This window comes from Berghia stephanieae, chromosome 3, assembly GCF_034508935.2.
Source record: "Berghia stephanieae isolate SIO BIC M18660-M18661 chromosome 3, UCSD_Bste_1.3, whole genome shotgun sequence".
Lineage (NCBI taxonomy): Eukaryota > Metazoa > Mollusca > Gastropoda > Nudibranchia > Aeolidiidae > Berghia > Berghia stephanieae.
The window spans coordinates 68,268,491-68,288,000 of record NC_088362.1 but is presented as its reverse complement, the minus strand read 5'-3'; the positions used below and the strand labels follow the sequence as shown (position 1 = coordinate 68,288,000).

General features: G+C 34.4%; 1 protein-coding gene across 1 annotated transcript in view; it reads left to right on the top strand.

Moving 5' to 3' along the window:
* The first annotated feature begins 2,382 nt into the window (after positions 1-2,382).
* The window catches only part of LOC144968286 (organic cation transporter protein-like), a 56,968-nt gene continuing 39,840 nt past the window's right edge, over positions 2,383-19,510 (top strand). Inside the window, exon 1 of the mRNA XM_078906493.1 lies at positions 2,383-2,563. Coding sequence (XP_078762619.1) covers positions 2,551-2,563 — 13 coding nt within the window. The 5' untranslated portion in view covers positions 2,383-2,550. The remainder of the gene's footprint in view (positions 2,564-19,510) is intronic.

Below are 19,510 nucleotides of genomic sequence, written 5' to 3'. Positions count from 1 at the left end.
CATTTTCCACATGACTGATCAAAGTTTCCGTGGCAACTTTTATATCGGCACTGGGGGGAATGTAAAATGGACAATTCTCTACCAAAATTACCACCAACTTTGCCACCAAATACATACAGACATTATTCGGGCAAAGCATGGAAAACTACCACATGTATTAGGTACTGGAGTGGGGAAGGGGGAAAGGAGTGCAATTAATTTTCCTGCTTATCTCCCTTTTGGCAATCATTGAAAAAAAAAATCACCTTTCAACCCCCCCCCCCCTCTCCATTTTTTTCTTCTTATCATTATCATAATTTCTGAAAATTGGATTATAAGAGACTATGGCGGAATAGTGAAAAGGAAAAGTGAAAATAGGAATGATTCCGCCAAAACGGAAGGGTTGGCAGGTATGTATAAAGAGAAAATTGGATGCGAGTCGGTTGTTTTTGAGGCATTCGCTGTTAACGTTTAACAATTGCCTTTTTGAACAAGTGACGAAGGATTTATTATTTCCGTTATATAAAGTACCAGTCCGTCAACACAATATTATAGAGGCGACGGTGGCAATACATCATGGCAACAAGATGTAGCTGGACTGAAGAGGTTTATTTATTTTGTATCTTCTTCTGGGATTTCTACAAAAGACATCATAATACGATCACCACAAAAACAATCAAATTTTGTGTTTAAAGGGACATCATCTAAACCCTTACGAATGTTAGCAATATTGTAATGGAAACAGTTTCCAAAATTGCTCCGCCAATTGTACAGTAAGACTGTCATTTTGATGATTTGTTCTTTTTCACTTATGCTATTTGTAATTAGGAAAATTCTTTGATTGTGCTTGTGTTCTCAAGTTTATCGTAGTAATAATTTCTTTTTGCGTTCGCAATTGCGGCCTCTAATCCCTTTTTCGTGCCAGGAAATTAACTTTTTCGTAGACTCTCAGTGACTTTTTCCCACTCTTTCTCAGTCTTTCTCTTTTTCTGTTTTGCAATTTTCACTCCGATGGTTTACCAGGGATGATTTTGTAGTCATATGACAAATCAACCATTGCTCTGGATATTTTTGTTCTTAATTGGTTGTATACTAGTATAGTAAGATCCTTTTTTATAACATTACTTGATGGGGTAATATATTATTGGGTTGTCGCAAGATAAAAATGAATTTTCTCGGAGAATACCGATGACTTTGAATCGAATAAATGTGTCTAACTGCTACATGAAAAGTTGATACCAATGTGCACATAATTTCAAGTCCAATAATAAGTATTGTTCTGGGCTCGTTGTTGTAATGGAATTACTCTCAGACCAACACACACAAAAAATGTCCATGTCAACAATGTTAAATCAAGCCCATAATTAACCGGTAGATAACCACGCCTCTCGGACAATCGTCATAATGTAAACAATGGCAGTGATTGGTAGACACAGCAAACTACACAGGTTTTACTATAGACGGTATGTGTTAAGTAAAATACCCACTGTTCTACCTCTTGATCAGTAGAATCAACACAGAAAACTATGTGTATACTTAAACGTTTATAATATGATCGAGAAAATCGTGTGATAACTAGTCACCCATTTGTCAATATAAAAACAATAACAACGATCAGATGGAGGTTGAATTAGTTCACGTTATTGTTTATAAACAACCAACTATGTTTGTCCGAGCACGTGTGAAGGTGTGTCACAAATTCCATGTTTTGATTGGTCAAAAATCTACTGGTTAATTGTTCGCTCGATTACCAGACCTGTACATAAGTGACTCATCGTCTAAAGACGGTATATGTCGAAAATGACGTTTACATGTTTGGACGAGGGCAATGAATACAACATTTCAGAGTGCTAAAAACCAAAATTTCATTTTTAAAAATCAGTTTGGCATTAATTTGACCTCTTAGCATCTGGATCATCCCGACATAATACCGCTTTGAAACGATGGGTTACTTAAAATATATTATGTGCATTGGGAGTCTAAACTGTGCAAATCGAAGGAAGTCATGCGTTGCTTGATATTTTTGGACACGATTGAATGATTTCATCGAAATACATAAACAAAATGAATAAGGCCAACAGTAAATCAGTTAACAAATTATTAGAATCAAGCATAGATCTACTGCAGTCTTTCGATTTATATGTTATTCGGACCAAAGTCATTTAACATACTGGATAGGGACGTGAAGCAATCATCCTCACAGTTCCTGAGCACGAGTCACAATTTTAAGGTAGGCGATTGAAAAAATGTATGATATCGTCAGGTCTCGCAATGTAATTCTCTCATCACAAAATATTTGATGCATATTCACAAACTGTGGGGCTGCTCGACTCAGCTGAATGGCGTGTACTAGCGGTAATTAAGATTCCGACTGTTCTCTGGCAAAACATTGGCTGAACTATGACGGGTAATTACATAGGATGCCACAACAGGTCATAATGTGAGAAAATTTTACCACGGTAATCAAAGAGAATAAAAATCAAAATACACTTCTCAGGGTTTCCTCTTTATTTCTAAGGATACCATTATATAATTTTCTTTTTGATAAGTAAACCCAACAGATATAAAGAGATGCTAAGTAAAGGTAAGCACTTTTTTTTTCTAAATGGCAAACTATATTGGCTAGGGATATTGGTCAGTACTGACAATGTACCTCAGCGCTTGTTCGTCAGTGCTGATGACTAACGCCGATTTGTCAGTGTTTGATTTTTAAGTTTAGTTACTCTAGCATTCATTGATAGTGACATTACTTCAAAATATCTTGAATATTGATTTGAAAATAGGCCAGGGCTATAGTCAGTGCTGACCTATAGCTCCGCCCGTACGGAGTGGCTCTTGGTCAGTACTGAGCGGTGGACAAGTGAATATTTCATCTAAATCTTTTAACTTTTTTTTTACTGACTCAAGAATCGCAAACAGTGAAAAAAATCCGAAAAACGAAAAAAAAAAAATCGAAACTTTTACAAAACAAGAACTTCATTACTTGCATTACAACATTCTAAATCATATCCAAAGACTAAATACGTTTTTCGATCATATTTGTAATCATCGTAGTGCCTCTCTGTTGTTAACAACCTGTTCAGAATTAGTTGGTCGTCATCTTGTTTTTGTTTGGTAAGGAATAAAGTTCTTGAGCAATATTTTGACAGTGCATTTCAACCCCATTCTATTTAATAAGTCATCAAGAGTAATTTTAGTTGCAATGGACAACATTCCTTGATATATCAGGTCAACACAACCGTCCGCGATCACTGACCGTCTGACCGAGGTTCAGCCAGCGAACTGAGGATGGCGTGGGCAGTGGGCGGGCTTTGTGTTGTTTACAATCTAATGGCGAAGTGTTATGAATTAACTGTCAACATATTTTAAATGAATAGAAAAACGGAAACGCTTTCAAGCCATTTTCTTATTTTCTGTTATTTTCTCGAATTCTGTCAAATATCAACTTTTTTCTTCTGACTTACTTGTATTGTCACTTATAAGTGAAACTGGAACTTGTTTATTCTTTGTTTATTGTATTGTGAAGGTTATATCCTTAGCTATACGAGTCAATAATCATTGCTTTTAAATAATTCCATATAATATGGAACGGGGAAATCATAGGATTTGTAGACCTCTATAATTTAATTCTTATAGGGCGATCTATGAGTGCAGAAGCTGACAACCGATGTAAAACGCTGATGTGGTGTGGAGATTATTACATAAGCATCTTAAATTTTTAAAAATTCTAATCTCCACCTCAAATACCACATTATTGGCATGAGCATTCAAAATCCCAGTAATAGGCACTGTAACATAATTACTGAAAAAGATATTTGATAAATATGGTATGATGAGCTTTACAAGAAATTTATAAAGTATGACCTTTAATTTGAGACATACTGTATCTCTGATTGCAATGATGCTGAAATATTTGTCACATTAACATTCAAAGTTCCTTCTATTTTTATGTGGTACTTCCTTATTGTCTTAAACAGCCAAATTAAATTATGCCACATTAATATGACATTATGCCATCCTGATTTCCTTATTGTCTTAAACAGCCATATTAAATTATGCCATATTAATATTACATTATGCCATCCTGATTTCAATACTCGACGATTTTATTTTACACTGTTAGATAAGTAAATGAAACCATATGATGCACATTGGCCAGGGTGAATCCATGAAAATATATTTGAAAAATGGTCCACTGGTTATTTATTTTTGTTATATTTACTTAATTATTTACTTGTTTATCGTTTCAATTTGGAAAAGAAAACCCTTGTACTATTCACTAAAAACTTATTAATTTATCATTAAAAAGCCCCACCAAAAATATGCATCATTTATGGAGCTGTTATTCCTCATAAATAAACATTACCTCTGTCCGTAATGAAACCTTGACATAAACTTCATCTGCAATGATTATGCAAGCCCTGCTCCTTACTTTTTTAGAATTAAAAAAAAGGCGAAAAAAGTTTGAAATCATCAATATTCTTTGCTGATCGCGTTGCTCTTTGATAAGTTGTTATTGATGGAAGTTGAAGTACCTCTCTCAATTGATAATACAGATGTCTTGAAACGGCATACCATGAAAATGCTTTGCATAAATCATCCATTGCATATCCTATTGTTTTTGGAAGGTTCATCAGATAAATTTGTCTCTCAATAAATTTGAATTTGTTATCCTGGGTGTCAATAGATGAGGAGATGAAATTAACTAGCTCCTGGAATTGTGACCAGCATTTACTTTCTTTACAAATTTAAAGAGCAGGGTGCTTTACTTTCTTGACACCTATGTATGCTTCATAAATATTTCCTTTATGTTTCCGGGTTTTTCTACACCCAAGAAAGTAAAATGAATGGCAAAAGAGCATAAGTAGGCCCATCTCTCGATTCACGAATGAAAGAAAAGTCTTTTCCCCAAAATGAAAGTACCTGAGTGGTTTTCTAATTTTATCTGCAAATAATCAAGAAATGTAGAGAATTTTAATGTGTCTTTCCTCATTAGGAACCCTAGATGCAGCGGTTGAGTTGTCGTTGTTCTATCTTTTGATTGAGGAATACCAGCACAGGATGATGGTGCGTTAGGGAAATATGTGGGAGGGTCAGCTGGTACCATAAATTTCCCTGCTTTCTTCATTTTAGAATCAGGAAAATGTTTAGGGGACAATCCAATATATTTGGTCACTTGATCAACAGATAATTGGTCAGGCATGGCTTGAACCCATTTGAACTTCTCACTAAGATCAAGAGGAAAACTGTGCACTGGATTTTTATCTGTCGAGCTGGCATAGCCCGACTTGCAGCCATACGTGCTGCATTTCTTTCCCATGGTGATGGAATTCTAAGTCAAGCAGTGATTTAGAACAATATATAATCCGATAAAGAAATATTAAACTAAATTCCGGAATGTCAGCAGTGATAAACACACTTCCACTTAATTAAATATAACATTAAAAAATCCAGCAATTTGAACGAACAGAGAGAAAAACAGCGGTTGTGACCAACGCCGGTTGAAACAAAGAATGACGAATTAAATTCGGGAATGTCAACAATGATAACCACGCTTTTACTTAATTAAATATAAAACATTTAGGTAATACATTCCGGAATGTCAACAATGCTAAGCACACTTTCACTTAATTAAATATTAAAAATTTAAAAATCCAGTAAATTGAACAAAGCGGTTGTGACCAACGCCAGCTAAAACAAAGAATGACGAAAATTTGATTGCTGACTACACGGTACCTAACTACGTATTCCATTTCCCTGCTATGTGTAACGAATACAATAACCTTACTATACGCTCAAGATGCGCTTGCTACCGCCAGTACCTCCAGTATGTCATTGTACTGAACAATAGTCACTCCGCAACAGCGGGGCTATTGGTCAGTTCTGACCAATAGTCACTTCGTAAATATCATTGGTTTGGCCCTTCAGTGTTTTTATTGTTCAGTAGTAGAAATGGTAACATTCTATTAAAATGATAATGGTGGTATTGGTGATGCCATTGATATCAAAGATAGAAATGTAGTATAAATAATAACATCATAATGATGTTTATAACAAAGAGAAGTGTAAATTAGTTATGATGATGATGATGACGAAGACTATGACGATGGTGAGGTTGATGATGATGATAATAATAATTCTAATGATAATAATAATAACAAAAAAATAATAATGATAATGATAATAATAATAATAATAATAATAATAATAATAATAATAATAATAATAATAATATAATAATAATAATAATAATATTAATAATAATAATAATAATAATAATAATAATAATAATAATAATAATAATAATAATAATAATAATAATAATAATTAATAATAAAAATAACGAATAATAATAATAATAATACCGACTACTATATACGACTTCTACTACTACTGCACTACTTACTACACGATCTCTACTACTACTACTACTACTACTACTACTACTACTACTACTACTACTACTACTACTACTACTACTACTACTACTATACACTATTAATACTATATAATAATAATAATAATAATAATAATAAAATAATAATAATAATAATAATAATAATAATAAAATAATAATAATAATAATAATAATAATAATAATAATAATAATAATAATAATAATAATAATAATAATAATAATAATAATAATAATAATAATAATAATAATAATAATAATAATAATAATGATGATGATGATGATGAATGATGATGATGATGATGAATAATAATAATAATTAATAATAATAATAATAATAATAATAATAATAATAATAATAATAATAATAATGATAATAATAACAATAATAATAATAATGATAATACGAATAATAATATTAATACTACCACTACTATTACTACGACGACTGCTGCTACTACTACTGCTACTACTACTACTACTACTACTACTACTACTACTACTACTACTACTACTACTACTACTACTACTACTACTACTAATACATATAATATATAATACTAATAATAATAATAATAATAATAATAATAATAATAATAATAATAATAATAATAATAATAATAATAATAACTAATAATAATAATAATAATAATAATAATAATAATAATAATAATAATAATAATAATAATAATAATAATAATAATAATAAAATTAAAAAAAACTGTCAAAACCATGGTATGAAAATAAAAGTGATCTCATTTATTTTTATGTAAAAAAATATCATTCAGGCAGATGGGAGTAAGGGGGGGGGGGGGGTAATCATAAGCCATCATTATCACCAGTGAGCATCAACAATGACACTGCCACATTAACTATAAAAGTTACTTTTCATAAATTCAATTGTTGTAAAAATTACATAATTGCTTGATATGGGTAGCAGCTTGGTTGGTCACTGGATTGTTTCAGGCTTTTTATGTACGGCATGCGACCGTTGCCAACTTTTATTCATGAAACCCATTAAATGTGCTCAAAACGATAAAAGTGGTTTCAAGCTGACAGCAACATTGATCATGTAGGACAAGACATGACGCCTTTAAGGTGCTTTTACAACGTTTTTTCCTTTCGACAGAAATAAGGCCATTGTCAACTAGTTACTAATTTTACACCCGAGTGCTGATAGTGAATGCGAGTAAAGAGCAATGGAGGTATGGGGCTAAATGCGAGGCCCTAAGGAGAATTCTTCGCGTTGCGGCGATTGAAACAAGATTCAATGACGAGAACAACATTGCTGTTTCAAAATCAACTCTTGTCGAGGACAATGAGAAAGGCTGCTTCACATTTCGAAAACGTTCAACAAAGAACAATATCGTATTATACGTTTTTTAATATGTATTGTATTACATTTGTCTCAGTCTCATTGTCATGTCGATGGTGGTCTAGTGGTATGACACTCGCTTTCGGATCGGAAGGTCCTGGGTTCGAGCCTCGCGCTCGGCGCGTAGTTGAGTCCTTGGAAAAGGCTCTTTACTCACATTATCTCACCGTACTCAGGTGTAAAATGATTACCTGGCCGTAAACAGCGTTGTCTTTGTCCGAAAAATTGCAATATCGCCTAACAGGCGTCATGTCCCGTCCTACATGTTAAATGTTATTGTTGACCAGGGATCCCTTGTAAAACGCTTTGAGCACATTTAGTGGATATTACGCTATATAAAGCTCATTTTTTTGTAGGTCAAGAGTAGAATTTTGCCGTACACTGATAAAACTTCTTTACTCAATTTGACCCTGGCTGGTGATCTTGGATTCGAATCCCGCCCTGAGAGGCGCAAAATTGATTCCTTTGTAAAGGTGTAAAATAGGTACCTGTCCGTTAACAACGTTGTCTCGATAAAAAAGGCATTATCTCCTTACAGGCGTCATGTCTCGTCCTAAAAGTGTTGCTGTTGGCTAAGGACTCCTTGTAACGCGCTTTTGAGCACCTTGAATGGATATTGCGTTATATAAATGCTTAATATTAAAAAAAAAAAATTTTCAAATAAAATTTAATATACTCGACCTTAAACTCATATTTTCATTATCTTGTTAACCCAGACATAAGATTAAAACGGTTGGCAACAGATCAGTTTTTCCATATTTGAAGAAAAAATAAGCCTTCCCCCCCCCCCCCCCCACCTCCAAAAAAAAAAAAAAACCAACAAAAAAAAACAAAAAAAAACAAAAAAAAAAAAACAAACAAAATAACCCCCATCTAAACAAACAAACAAAGGAGAGAAAAAAAAAGAAAAAGAAAACAAGAACAAACTGTCTTAAATGTCATGTCAGAAGGCGATTTTTCGGTGTTATTCTCTCTCTCTCTCTCTCTCTCTCTCTCTCTCTCTCTCTCTCTCTCTCCTCTCTCTCTCTCTATCTCTCTCTCTCATATCGTTAAGATTAACGAGTACGTTATTTTTCGCAATATATCAACATCGTCATTACTACCACCACTTCGTCAAACATCACCACCACGTCATCATCAATACCCCCACTACTACAACAACCACATACACAACATAATTATAATCAACACAGCTAAGGGTTCCCACAAGGACGGCAAACCGGGAGAAGGTCGGGAATTTGATGAGTTTTTTTCTCTGGTCCGGAAAAGTGTCAGGAATTCATTCATTTGGGTACATGGGTCTGGAGTGTTTGAGAATTTGTTGAGGTCAATTTAAACGCTACCACCACCGCATCGTCATCACTACCACCTCTACTGCAACAATCACCATCATCATCATCATCATCATCATCATCATCGTCATCATCATCATCATCGTCATCACCATCATCATCATCATCCATCACCGCCACTGCTACAACCACCACCACTACTACAACTCCTCCACCACACCGACATTACTGCAAATACGACAAATAACAAGAAATGAAGTGAGTAGGAAAGTGCCAGAAGACAACAGAGAATGAAAATTTCGAGGCGGCGATGAGTGTTCGAACCCGCGACCTTACAGGTACGACAACTCCTCCTGACAGGGGAAAGCGTGGCTCTACTATGTGGGCTATCCGGTCCAGGGGTGGATATCTCACACAGTAGAGCCACGCTCTCCGGCCAGGCAGAATTGTCGTACCAGTAAGGTTGCGGGTTCGAGCCCCCATCACGGCCGTGAAATTTTTATTCTCTATTGTTTTCTGGCACTTTCCTCCTCATTTCATTTCTTGTTATTATCAACATACGTGCCTGCTCCACTCACTTTTCTGCAACCATTACTGCAGCCACCACCACCACCACCACCACATCATCATCATCATCATCATCATCATCATCATCATCGTCATCATCATCATCATCATCATCATCATAATTATCACTACCAACTCTACAGCACGACCACCAGACCATCATCATTTTTTACACCACTACCGCAACAACCACCTCATCGTACCACCACCACCTAAGTGGGAGACGTGGCAATTAGATAAAGAAAACTAGAAGTCAAATACATGTAGTTTTCCTTAAAGACAGAAGTCGCCTGGTGCCTCTTTCACCCTGTTATAGATAGGTTCAGTTCCTGGCAACTCGACAAATAGTAATGACGCTTTAATGTTAAAGAAGTAGGTCTTAGTAGTGGTAGATGTGACACGTTGTACAGTCATAGATCAGGTTCAAAAGCTAATATATAATATTAATCCCCATTAAAGCCGAAATACTTTAATATAAATCAATAGAGTAGCTTCACACAATAACACGTTAACACATAATTAAACAAAAGTATAATAGTAGACTTTTGATAAACTAATGTTAGGCTATGGGTAAGTTAATGTTTCATCCTCTCTCGTTCGGTTGCTCAGTTTAATGTTAACTGTTCTTAACTTTTTTGTTGAAATCTTCCATTTTCCTGGCTCAGTTCGTGGATGGTTTCTTGTTCATTCTTTTGTTGCGCCGAAACCTCCTTTGTTTAGTGATTAACCGAATCCTCATTTACCGGTAATCGAATCAGGCCTTCATTTAATAGGTAACCAGACGGTCGATTAATAGATATCCAGATCTGCGAATATATAGGAGCAAAACTTTGACTGGTTGCAAAACCTTGTGTTTCTTATGAGCAGTGATATTTAAAGGAGTTCAATTAAAAACCCTTAAACAACACCACTGATCTCATTTAATAATAACAATGATAATGATGATAATTATTATGATTAATAATAGCCCCAACGGGATACAATTAGGTTGGTGGGATGGGGAAAGATAAGTTAGCAATGTGAGCATAAGAATCAATACATATAAATACATAATATTATTAAAGGGCATACGCGATAGCACCGTTCTAGCTCACAGATCACGTGGTCACCTGCAAATTTGAAAATTACACTTTGAGATCAAGTAATGACCAAACGAAAATTTCGGTAAAAAGATCAAGAACAAAGTTTGGCGATAGATCGTTTCCTTGTTTCGGCCCCAAGATTTGGAATAAGCTACCACGTGGTCTGAGGGAGTACAAGTCTTGGCCTGTCTTTAAAAAGAATCTCAAGACTTAAAGATAAATCAAAAATTTCAAAATCTATCAGAGGCATCAAAATTAATAAACCATCCTCTTAATGGAGTAGAAAGAATTCATGGAAAAGCAATAGAAAGGAAAGCATTCTCAATTACCAACATAAAAAACATATTTTATACCATGAATTTAGTCTTTTACCATCTGGGAGAAGGTTTTGTCAGATTAAATGTAGAACTAACAAGTATAAATCAACGTTCGTTCCATCAGCAATACAAATTTTGAATATTTCATATGGTACAGAAAAACCAAGGATTGTTTCGTTGACTGATTAACTGATTAATTTATTTAATGTTAGATTAACTGACCAATTGATAATGATGATAATTTTGGTGTCGAGTTGCCACAATTGTATCAAATTGAAAACGAAATGAATATGTTTATGTTGTGTATATCGCACGTGTGAAAGAAAGAGAGGAAGAAGAGAGAGAGAGAGAGAGAGAGAGAGAGAGAGAGAGAGGAGAGAGAGAGGAAAGAGAGGGAGAGAAGAGAGGAGAGAGAGAGAGAGAGAGAGAAGAGAGAGAGAGAGAGAGAGAGAGAGAGAGAGAGAGAGAGAGAAAATAAGTAGGAGTGAAATATCTGCTCAATGTTACAGTTATCATTTAACGTTTTAACATGTGTAAGTAAATGACAAATTGCCATATTTATGGACAATAAATATATTATTATTATTATTATTATTATTATTATTATTATTATTATTATTATTATTATTATTATTATATTATTATTATTATTATTATTATTATCATTATTTACTCTATTTGCTTTTATTGACGCCATGAATCATTGATTTGGCTATGAATTCATTGCATTTTATGTTCTATTGTATGCGTTTTTTTTTTTGGTTTGTTTGTGTTTTTGTTGTTGTTTTTTTCCAAATTGATAATTTACATTGTAAAGTGCCCTGAGCTTGTGTTTTGCACGAGAATGAGCGCTGTATAAATGTGTATAATAATAATAATAATAATAATAATAATAATAATAATAATAATAATAATAATAATAATAATAATAAATTAATAATAATTAATTATTATTATTATTATTATTATTATTATTATTACTTTTTTTCTGCAATAAAAGTTGTCAGATTGTTAAATTGCCTTTTTATATTTGGCTACAAAAAACCGTAACATAATAACTAGACACTTTATGTAAAAATGTAAACATAAGCGTTTGTGGTAATATTGCCATGATGATCTCCCCTGATTTACTACTTTACATCCTCTATACAACGGATTGTGTGGCTAGCTTTGATAACTGCCAACTCATCAAGTATGCTGATGACACCGCTATACTCGGCCTGCTCAATGATTCCGTCTCCGAATTTAAATACACTGAGCAAGTTAGTAAATTCAGCAAATGGTGTGCCGATAACTGTCTAGAGCTCAATGTAACAAAAATAAAGGAACAACTGTTTGATCACAGAAAAATAGGAAAAAGAGCAAGACAAATAACAAAAATTAACAATCAGGCGGTTGAAACTGTTGAAACGTTTAAACACCTTGGTGTAATTATAGATACCAGTCTAAGTTTTGAATCGTACACCAACAATGTCATCAAAAAATGTAACCAGCGCTTGTATATAATCAGAAAATTAAGGTCTTTCAATGTGAACAGAAAGACCATGATACAAATCTACAAGTCATTAATATTGAGTATTGTTTCGTTTGGCATCACAACGTGGTATGGAAGCTGTGGAACAAAAGAAAAATCCAAACTACATAGAACCCTCAGAAGGGCTTCAAAAATAATTAACACCGACCTTAGAAGCCTTGACACAACTTAAATTAATGCAGTTGAGAAGAAAGCTTTTAACATTATCAACGAAAAGAGGCATCCGCTGAGCGAAAAATCCCAACTTCTGCGCTCCGGAAGACGATATCTGGAAGCAAAATGTAGGACAAATCGACATAAGACAACCTTCATTCCAACTGCCATAAAATTAATTAACAAATCTTCTGTGGAAAAATGAGACAACCAATGAAAATAACGAGAAGCAGTGTCGTGAATCATCATCATCGACATTGCCGCCGTCGTTATCATCATCATCATCATCATCATCATCATCATCATCATCATCATCATCATCATCATCATCATCATCATCATCATCATCATCATCATCATCATCATCATCATCATCATCATCATCATCATCATCATCATATCATCTCATCATCATCATCATCACAATCATTGCCATCTTCTTCTTAATATATTATTATGGTTATCTGCTGTCCCAGCAAATATATCGTATCGTTCTATCTGTCTGTCTGTGTGTATGTATGTATGTATGTATGTATGTATGTATGTATGTATGTATGTATGTATGTATGTATGTATGTATGTTATGTATGTATGTATGTATGTATGTAGTATGTATGTATGTATGTATGTATGTATGTATGTATGTATGTATGTATGTATGTATGTATATGTATGTATTGTATGTATGTATGTTATGTATGTATGTATGTATGTATGTATGTATGTATGTATGTATGTATGTATGTATGTATGTATGTATGTATGTATGTATGTATGTATGTATGTATGTATTATGTATGTATGTATGTATGTATGTATGTATGTATGTATGTATGTATGTATGTATGTATGTATGTATGTATGTATGTATGTATGTATGTATGTATGTATGTATGTATGTATTATGTATGTATGTATGTATGTATGTAATGTATGTATGTATGTATGTATGTATGTATGTATGTATGTATGTATGTATGTATGTATGTATGTATGTATGTATGTATGTATGTATGTATGTATGTATGTATGTATGTATGTATGTATGTATGTATGTATGAATGTAGGCATGCATATGCGATGGTATGCTGATTGATATGTATGTCTGCATGTATGTATGTATGTATATGTGTTTGTATGTACGCTCATTTCTTTTGTATACATGTGTAGAAACAATGTGCAAGCGTGTATGTTCGTGGATGGCTGTGTCTGTATTTGTAAATGTGTTGATGTTCATACCATGAACCAAACTGAGCATTGTTTACCTCACATGAATTGCCTTTAATTTGGACAATAAAGATTATTATTATTATAAATGAGCATTTACAACGCATTGTTGCCGTGAATTATTAGGTATCCTTTTCTTATCTTCATGGCATGTATTAATAAAATACCGATAAAACTGGATATCAAATACCGAAGCAAGTATATTCAACAGGCATGTACTCGTATTTGTGCGGGATATTTTCTATCCTTTTTCACTTGACGTTTCAATGTGTCAACTGGTTCAAATGAATGCATACCAAAATCCCCTTAATATAATATCAGTATTACAAAGGTAGGCACAACTACATATATATAGATCGACTCTCAACACTGAAAGGTTTTCCAAGGGCGGATCGTGTGATTGAATTGTGTCACAGTCAGTATCTAACTCTTTTCGTGTGGTGAACAAACGAGGCTTTGTGTTATGTATATATTCTGTGATTTTGGTTCAAAATGAATAGCTACTTTTAAAATCATTGTGTTTGAGTGATAAAAAAATCTATTTTTGTGTTAGTTGGGTGTGAAGTTTTGGGGAAAATGCTGACAATGGCTGGTAAGGAGTGGGTTAAGGTTGCTGAAGAGAATCTAGATCTAGATTGTTTTAAAACATGCCTGATGGCATTATCCTGTACGACTTTGGCTTGATAAAAAAATAGACAAGGGCGGGGGGGGGGGGGGATATTTGATACAGTAGAGTAGTCATGCATGTCGGGTCTGGAGGATTATATCGCCATCTCCAGCACGGCCCATTAAAACAACAAACATTCTGTAATCCCATTATATGACCAATCATTTCAATACGGTATGGTTATGTTGGGTGTATCCAATGTTTGCTTGAAATTTTTATTCTATTTGAGTTCTAAATTGCTATATTCTGATCATATTGATGCTATGCATTGAAGTAAAATACAACATCCACGAAACGGAAATAACGGATATAAAACTATGTATGTGTAATCTTAAACGTTTATAGTATGATTGATTAAATTTTGTGAGAACTACTTAATAGCTGGTTAAAAAGAATAACAAAAAGCTAACTTCTAATTGAGCTTTGTCGTCTTGTGATGTGACGTATTTTTTTTTGGTCAGTATCAGGCTTTGAATTTACAAAAGTGTGTGTTGGGCCCATCGTGGTTGAGCACTGTGTTAGCAGCATATGAATTACTGACTGTGTGTTTTTGTTTATTCATCGTGTCATTTTTACTCTGGAGGATTCAATTTTTATTTCATTGGTTTTCTAGAGACTTTTTAGTTTTATTCTAAAATTTTGAGAAATAATTGATGCTGTGCGCTTAGGTAATTCACTCACAACATTCCGTCAGCTGGATATAACGTACAGCACACAAATCTGTGTGTAATCTTTGCCCGTTTATAGTGTAACTGATACAATTTAGTGAGAAATACCCAAAAGAATATTAACAAAGAGTTGAGTGACGTCAATTTCGTTCTGTGTAGATTGGGAACAAAACGAGTAATTATAATCTTTGAATACCATACAACATCATGCGTGACAACAAATTATTGATTTAATAATCACGACCCTGTCTGATCATGGCATACTGGTCATGATCACAATTTACGGTACATAAGAATAGCGAAAAAGAGTTAAAGAAGAAATGTTCAAGTTCAAGTCCATAAGATGCATAAGGCACACTGTGGTCGTCACCACATAAAGTATGTTACCTATCACACAACACAAATCCTCCTGTCACTCGAGTCATCCAATCCTCCCAGTGTTTTTGTTATAATACCAAGTTAACGATTTCACTGGTCGAGTGAGACGAACCAGAATGTTTGATCACGCGATCAAATTCTCTTTCCCGTTCTCTCGTCACAACAATTTAGAACGAAGATGGATCATGTCTTTCACGTTAGAAGATGAAAACGGTTAGGAATAATTGTGTTTGATTTTTATCAGTTTGCGACAAAAATAAAATATGTTGTAGAACTTGTAATTTGATCAATTTTTATTCGCGAGTGTAAATCGTTGACATTCCACTTTGTTTTGTAAAAATGGGACAAAAATTACGACTTAGGTGATGAAAATGACTTTGATGACAATTATTGTAAACCTTAAAAATTATTATTAATAATGTATAAGTACCTTATTTGTGGGCCGATTTTGTCATTTGTGGTGTCAATTTTATTGTAATAGAGATATATGAACTTCAGAGTTATTTTTTTCTGATGCATCATTATTACTTTGTATTGTTTAGCACCAAGAAAAATGTTTGGTAAATAAAAATGTTACCCTCTTTTGATCTATCGTAACTATGTATTCGTGTAGAATTGTGAGTTAAGCGTCCCAAAGTTTTCGACCAATCACAGGCTCTCTACTCGGTCAACCGTCAAGGTATTAGACTTCTGTTATGTAAAAAAAATGTAACACCTTTTGAGTAGGCCTAATAGCTATATAAAATATAGTTGTGAGGAATTTGAAATCACATTGCTGAAATCAGCTTGAAAAAAGAACATTGGTCTATATTTCAGAAAAATCGGTTGAAAACCAATTGTTTTACGAATAAAGTTAATTCAAAAATTGCATTTGTTTATTTTAGATTTGTTAGCAAATTTTAAAAATATTTTCTTGATTTTTATATCATTTTCACTTCTCAATGAGACGAACCGTTGGTGTACTCGTTTCATTAAAGATAATTCAAACCACAAATTTCGTTTTTTGATTGCGAGTCCAGCCTTACTAATGAAGTCATGAGCGTTGAGACAGTGACGCAACCATTACATACAAGACCCCGTGGTCCAGGCTACAGGGCTTTTGGTGTTACACAACCACTCATCACTTTTGGTCAACCGTATTCTTTGAGGTTACAGATCATACACTGCCTTTATAAAGGGTGCGCCTGTATATAAGGTACACGGAACGTGACGGCTCTCAAACGATATGCAGCATCAGTACTACCGAGATCTCGTTCATGGCGATGTGATGTGACGTAAGAGGCTAGATCCGGGCTTTTTCTCTCTCCTCGTATCTCCTCTGAGGGCACGATTTCGTTAAGACTACAATATATGGAAAACGCGTTGATATGATGTTGGGTCTGTGATGTCGATTATGTCATGTGGTAGTTTTTTTCCATTCACGTATTGTTCGAGGGGAAAAAGCTGAATTTGTATGTGTTTATTCTTGCAAATGACAAGTGGAAATTGTTGATATGATGAAGCCTGGTTGAGTATATGTTTTTTGAATTGTTAATGTAGAATGGAATGTTTATGGCTGAGTGTTTTCTTTTGACTGTTTTGTGAAATAGATGTATGCGTGCGTTCTCTCTACAAAACTGGAGTGTTGGCCATCTCAGTGTGACTAGAGCTGCTGTCTTACACCCCAGTTCCGTCTTGCGGCAATTTGTGGCAAATCTTGCAGCTGACGTCTCAAAAGTATATCCAGGGGAATTTCATAAAAGAGCAGAGCCCACAAACACAGCTATTATGCGAGGCGTGTTACACAGTTAGTGACCCTCCGCCTCGAAACGATATTAAGTTTTTTTTTTCAATTTTTGGTTTTGGTACCCAATCATAGCTTATTTTATGCTTTAAAATTTGATACCAAATTTATAAAATTCTGATTATTCATTGCCGAGATATGACCGTTTGAAGTAGGGAGAGTATAAAAAACAAGTTTTGAGAAAATCGACTTTGAAGTGAGGCACCGTTTTCACGCACAGACAAATCAATGGGCAAAGATAACTCCTTAGATACGGGCGTTTCAAATGTGACGAGAATAGTAAGATTTGCAGAGACGCCAATTTTCAATTTGACTCACAGGAATTTCAGACACCACTCGGAGGAATGTCAATGCCGAAAGAGGAATTTCCGCACACAAAAAAAAGTAAATTGGGATGGTATTTGGTATTGTCTTTGAATATTGTATAGATCTAAATAAATAACTGATTAGAACTATATTATGATATATAAACACATTGCCAAATACAACCCCAAAGTTTCCTTATTTCAAATGAAGTAAAGCTCCAAATCTTAATGGTAGTGATTGTAGTAATGCTGGTAGTGAGGATGATGTTGTGTTGGTGGTGTAGTAGTAGTAGTAGTAGTAGTAGTAGTAGTAGTAGTAGTAGTAGTAGTAGTAGTAGTAGTAGTAGTAGTGATGACGATATGATAATGGCTGTTGTAGTAGTAGTAGTGGTAGTGATGATGATGTAGTATTGGTGGTGGTAGGGGTGGCGTTGTGATGGTTGAAATGGTTGTTGCAGGGATGGTGATTTGATGATGGTGGTAGAGATAGTAATGTAATGGTGGTTGTAGTTGTGGTGGTATGGGTGGTGATGTGGTAGTGTGGTGGTTGGGATGGTGATGTGGTGGTTGTAGCAGTAATGATTGGGACGGTGATGTGGTGGTTGTTGTAGTAGTGGTGGTAGGGATGGTAATATGATGGTTGTAGTAGTGGTGGTAGAGATGATGATGTGGTTGTAGTATTAGTGGTAGTGATGGTTGTAGTAGTAGTGATGATGATGTGGTGGTTATGGTGGTTGTAGTTGAAGTAGTAGCAGTACGATTATGATGATGTGGTGGTGGTTGTAGAAGAAGTGGTAGTGATGATGATGTAGTGATGGTGGTGGTTGTAGTAGTAGTGGTAGTGATGATAGTGTGGTGGTGGTGGTTTGGTAGTGATGATGATGTGGTGGTGACAGTTGTTGCTGTAGGGGTAAAGATGATGTGGTGGTGGTGGTTACAGTTTAGTGTTAGTGATGATGATGTGGTGGTGGTTGTAGTAGTAGTGGTAGTGATGGTTGTAGTAATTTGTGATGATGATGTGGTGGTGATGGTGGTTGTAGTTGTAGTAGTAGCAGTGGTGGTGGTTTGGTAGTGATGATGATGTGGTGATGACAGTTGTTGCTGTAGTGGTAAAGATGATGTGGTAGTGGTGGTTATAGTTGTAGTGTTAGTGATGATGATGTAGTGGTGGTTGTAGTAGTAGTGGTAGTGATGGTTGTAGTAATTTGTGATGATGATGTGGTGGTGATGGTGGTTGTGGTTGTAGTAGTAGCAGTGATGATGATGATTTGGCATGCGCTTAGAATATACATTTGATAATGTACAGGAAATAGAATCCAATTATTACATTTGTAGTTATTCATTCTTATGTAAGATGTCCTTAGAATAAATAACCCCCCCCCCCCCCAAAAAAAAAGAGAAAAAAATGCCGACAATTTTATGACATTGCCCACTATTTGAAGAATTTTTGATATTTAAATAAAGAATCAATGAAATAAGAATTATTAATGTGACATTTTTGACTTATTTATCAGAGGAAATAAGATTTCAAAATACCAAAAGTTAAAGAAGGGTTTATAATTTCAAAGTACAGTTATGAAACTATGTGAAGCCTGGTGGGCAGGGAAAGAAATATCAAGAAACAGGATGAGAGAGGTAGAGAAAGAATGAGAGAGTAAAATACACACACACACACATACACACACACATACACACATATACACACACGTGAGAGAAAGAAAGAAAGAGAGAGAGAGAGAGAGAGAGAGAGAGAGAGAGAGAGAGAGAG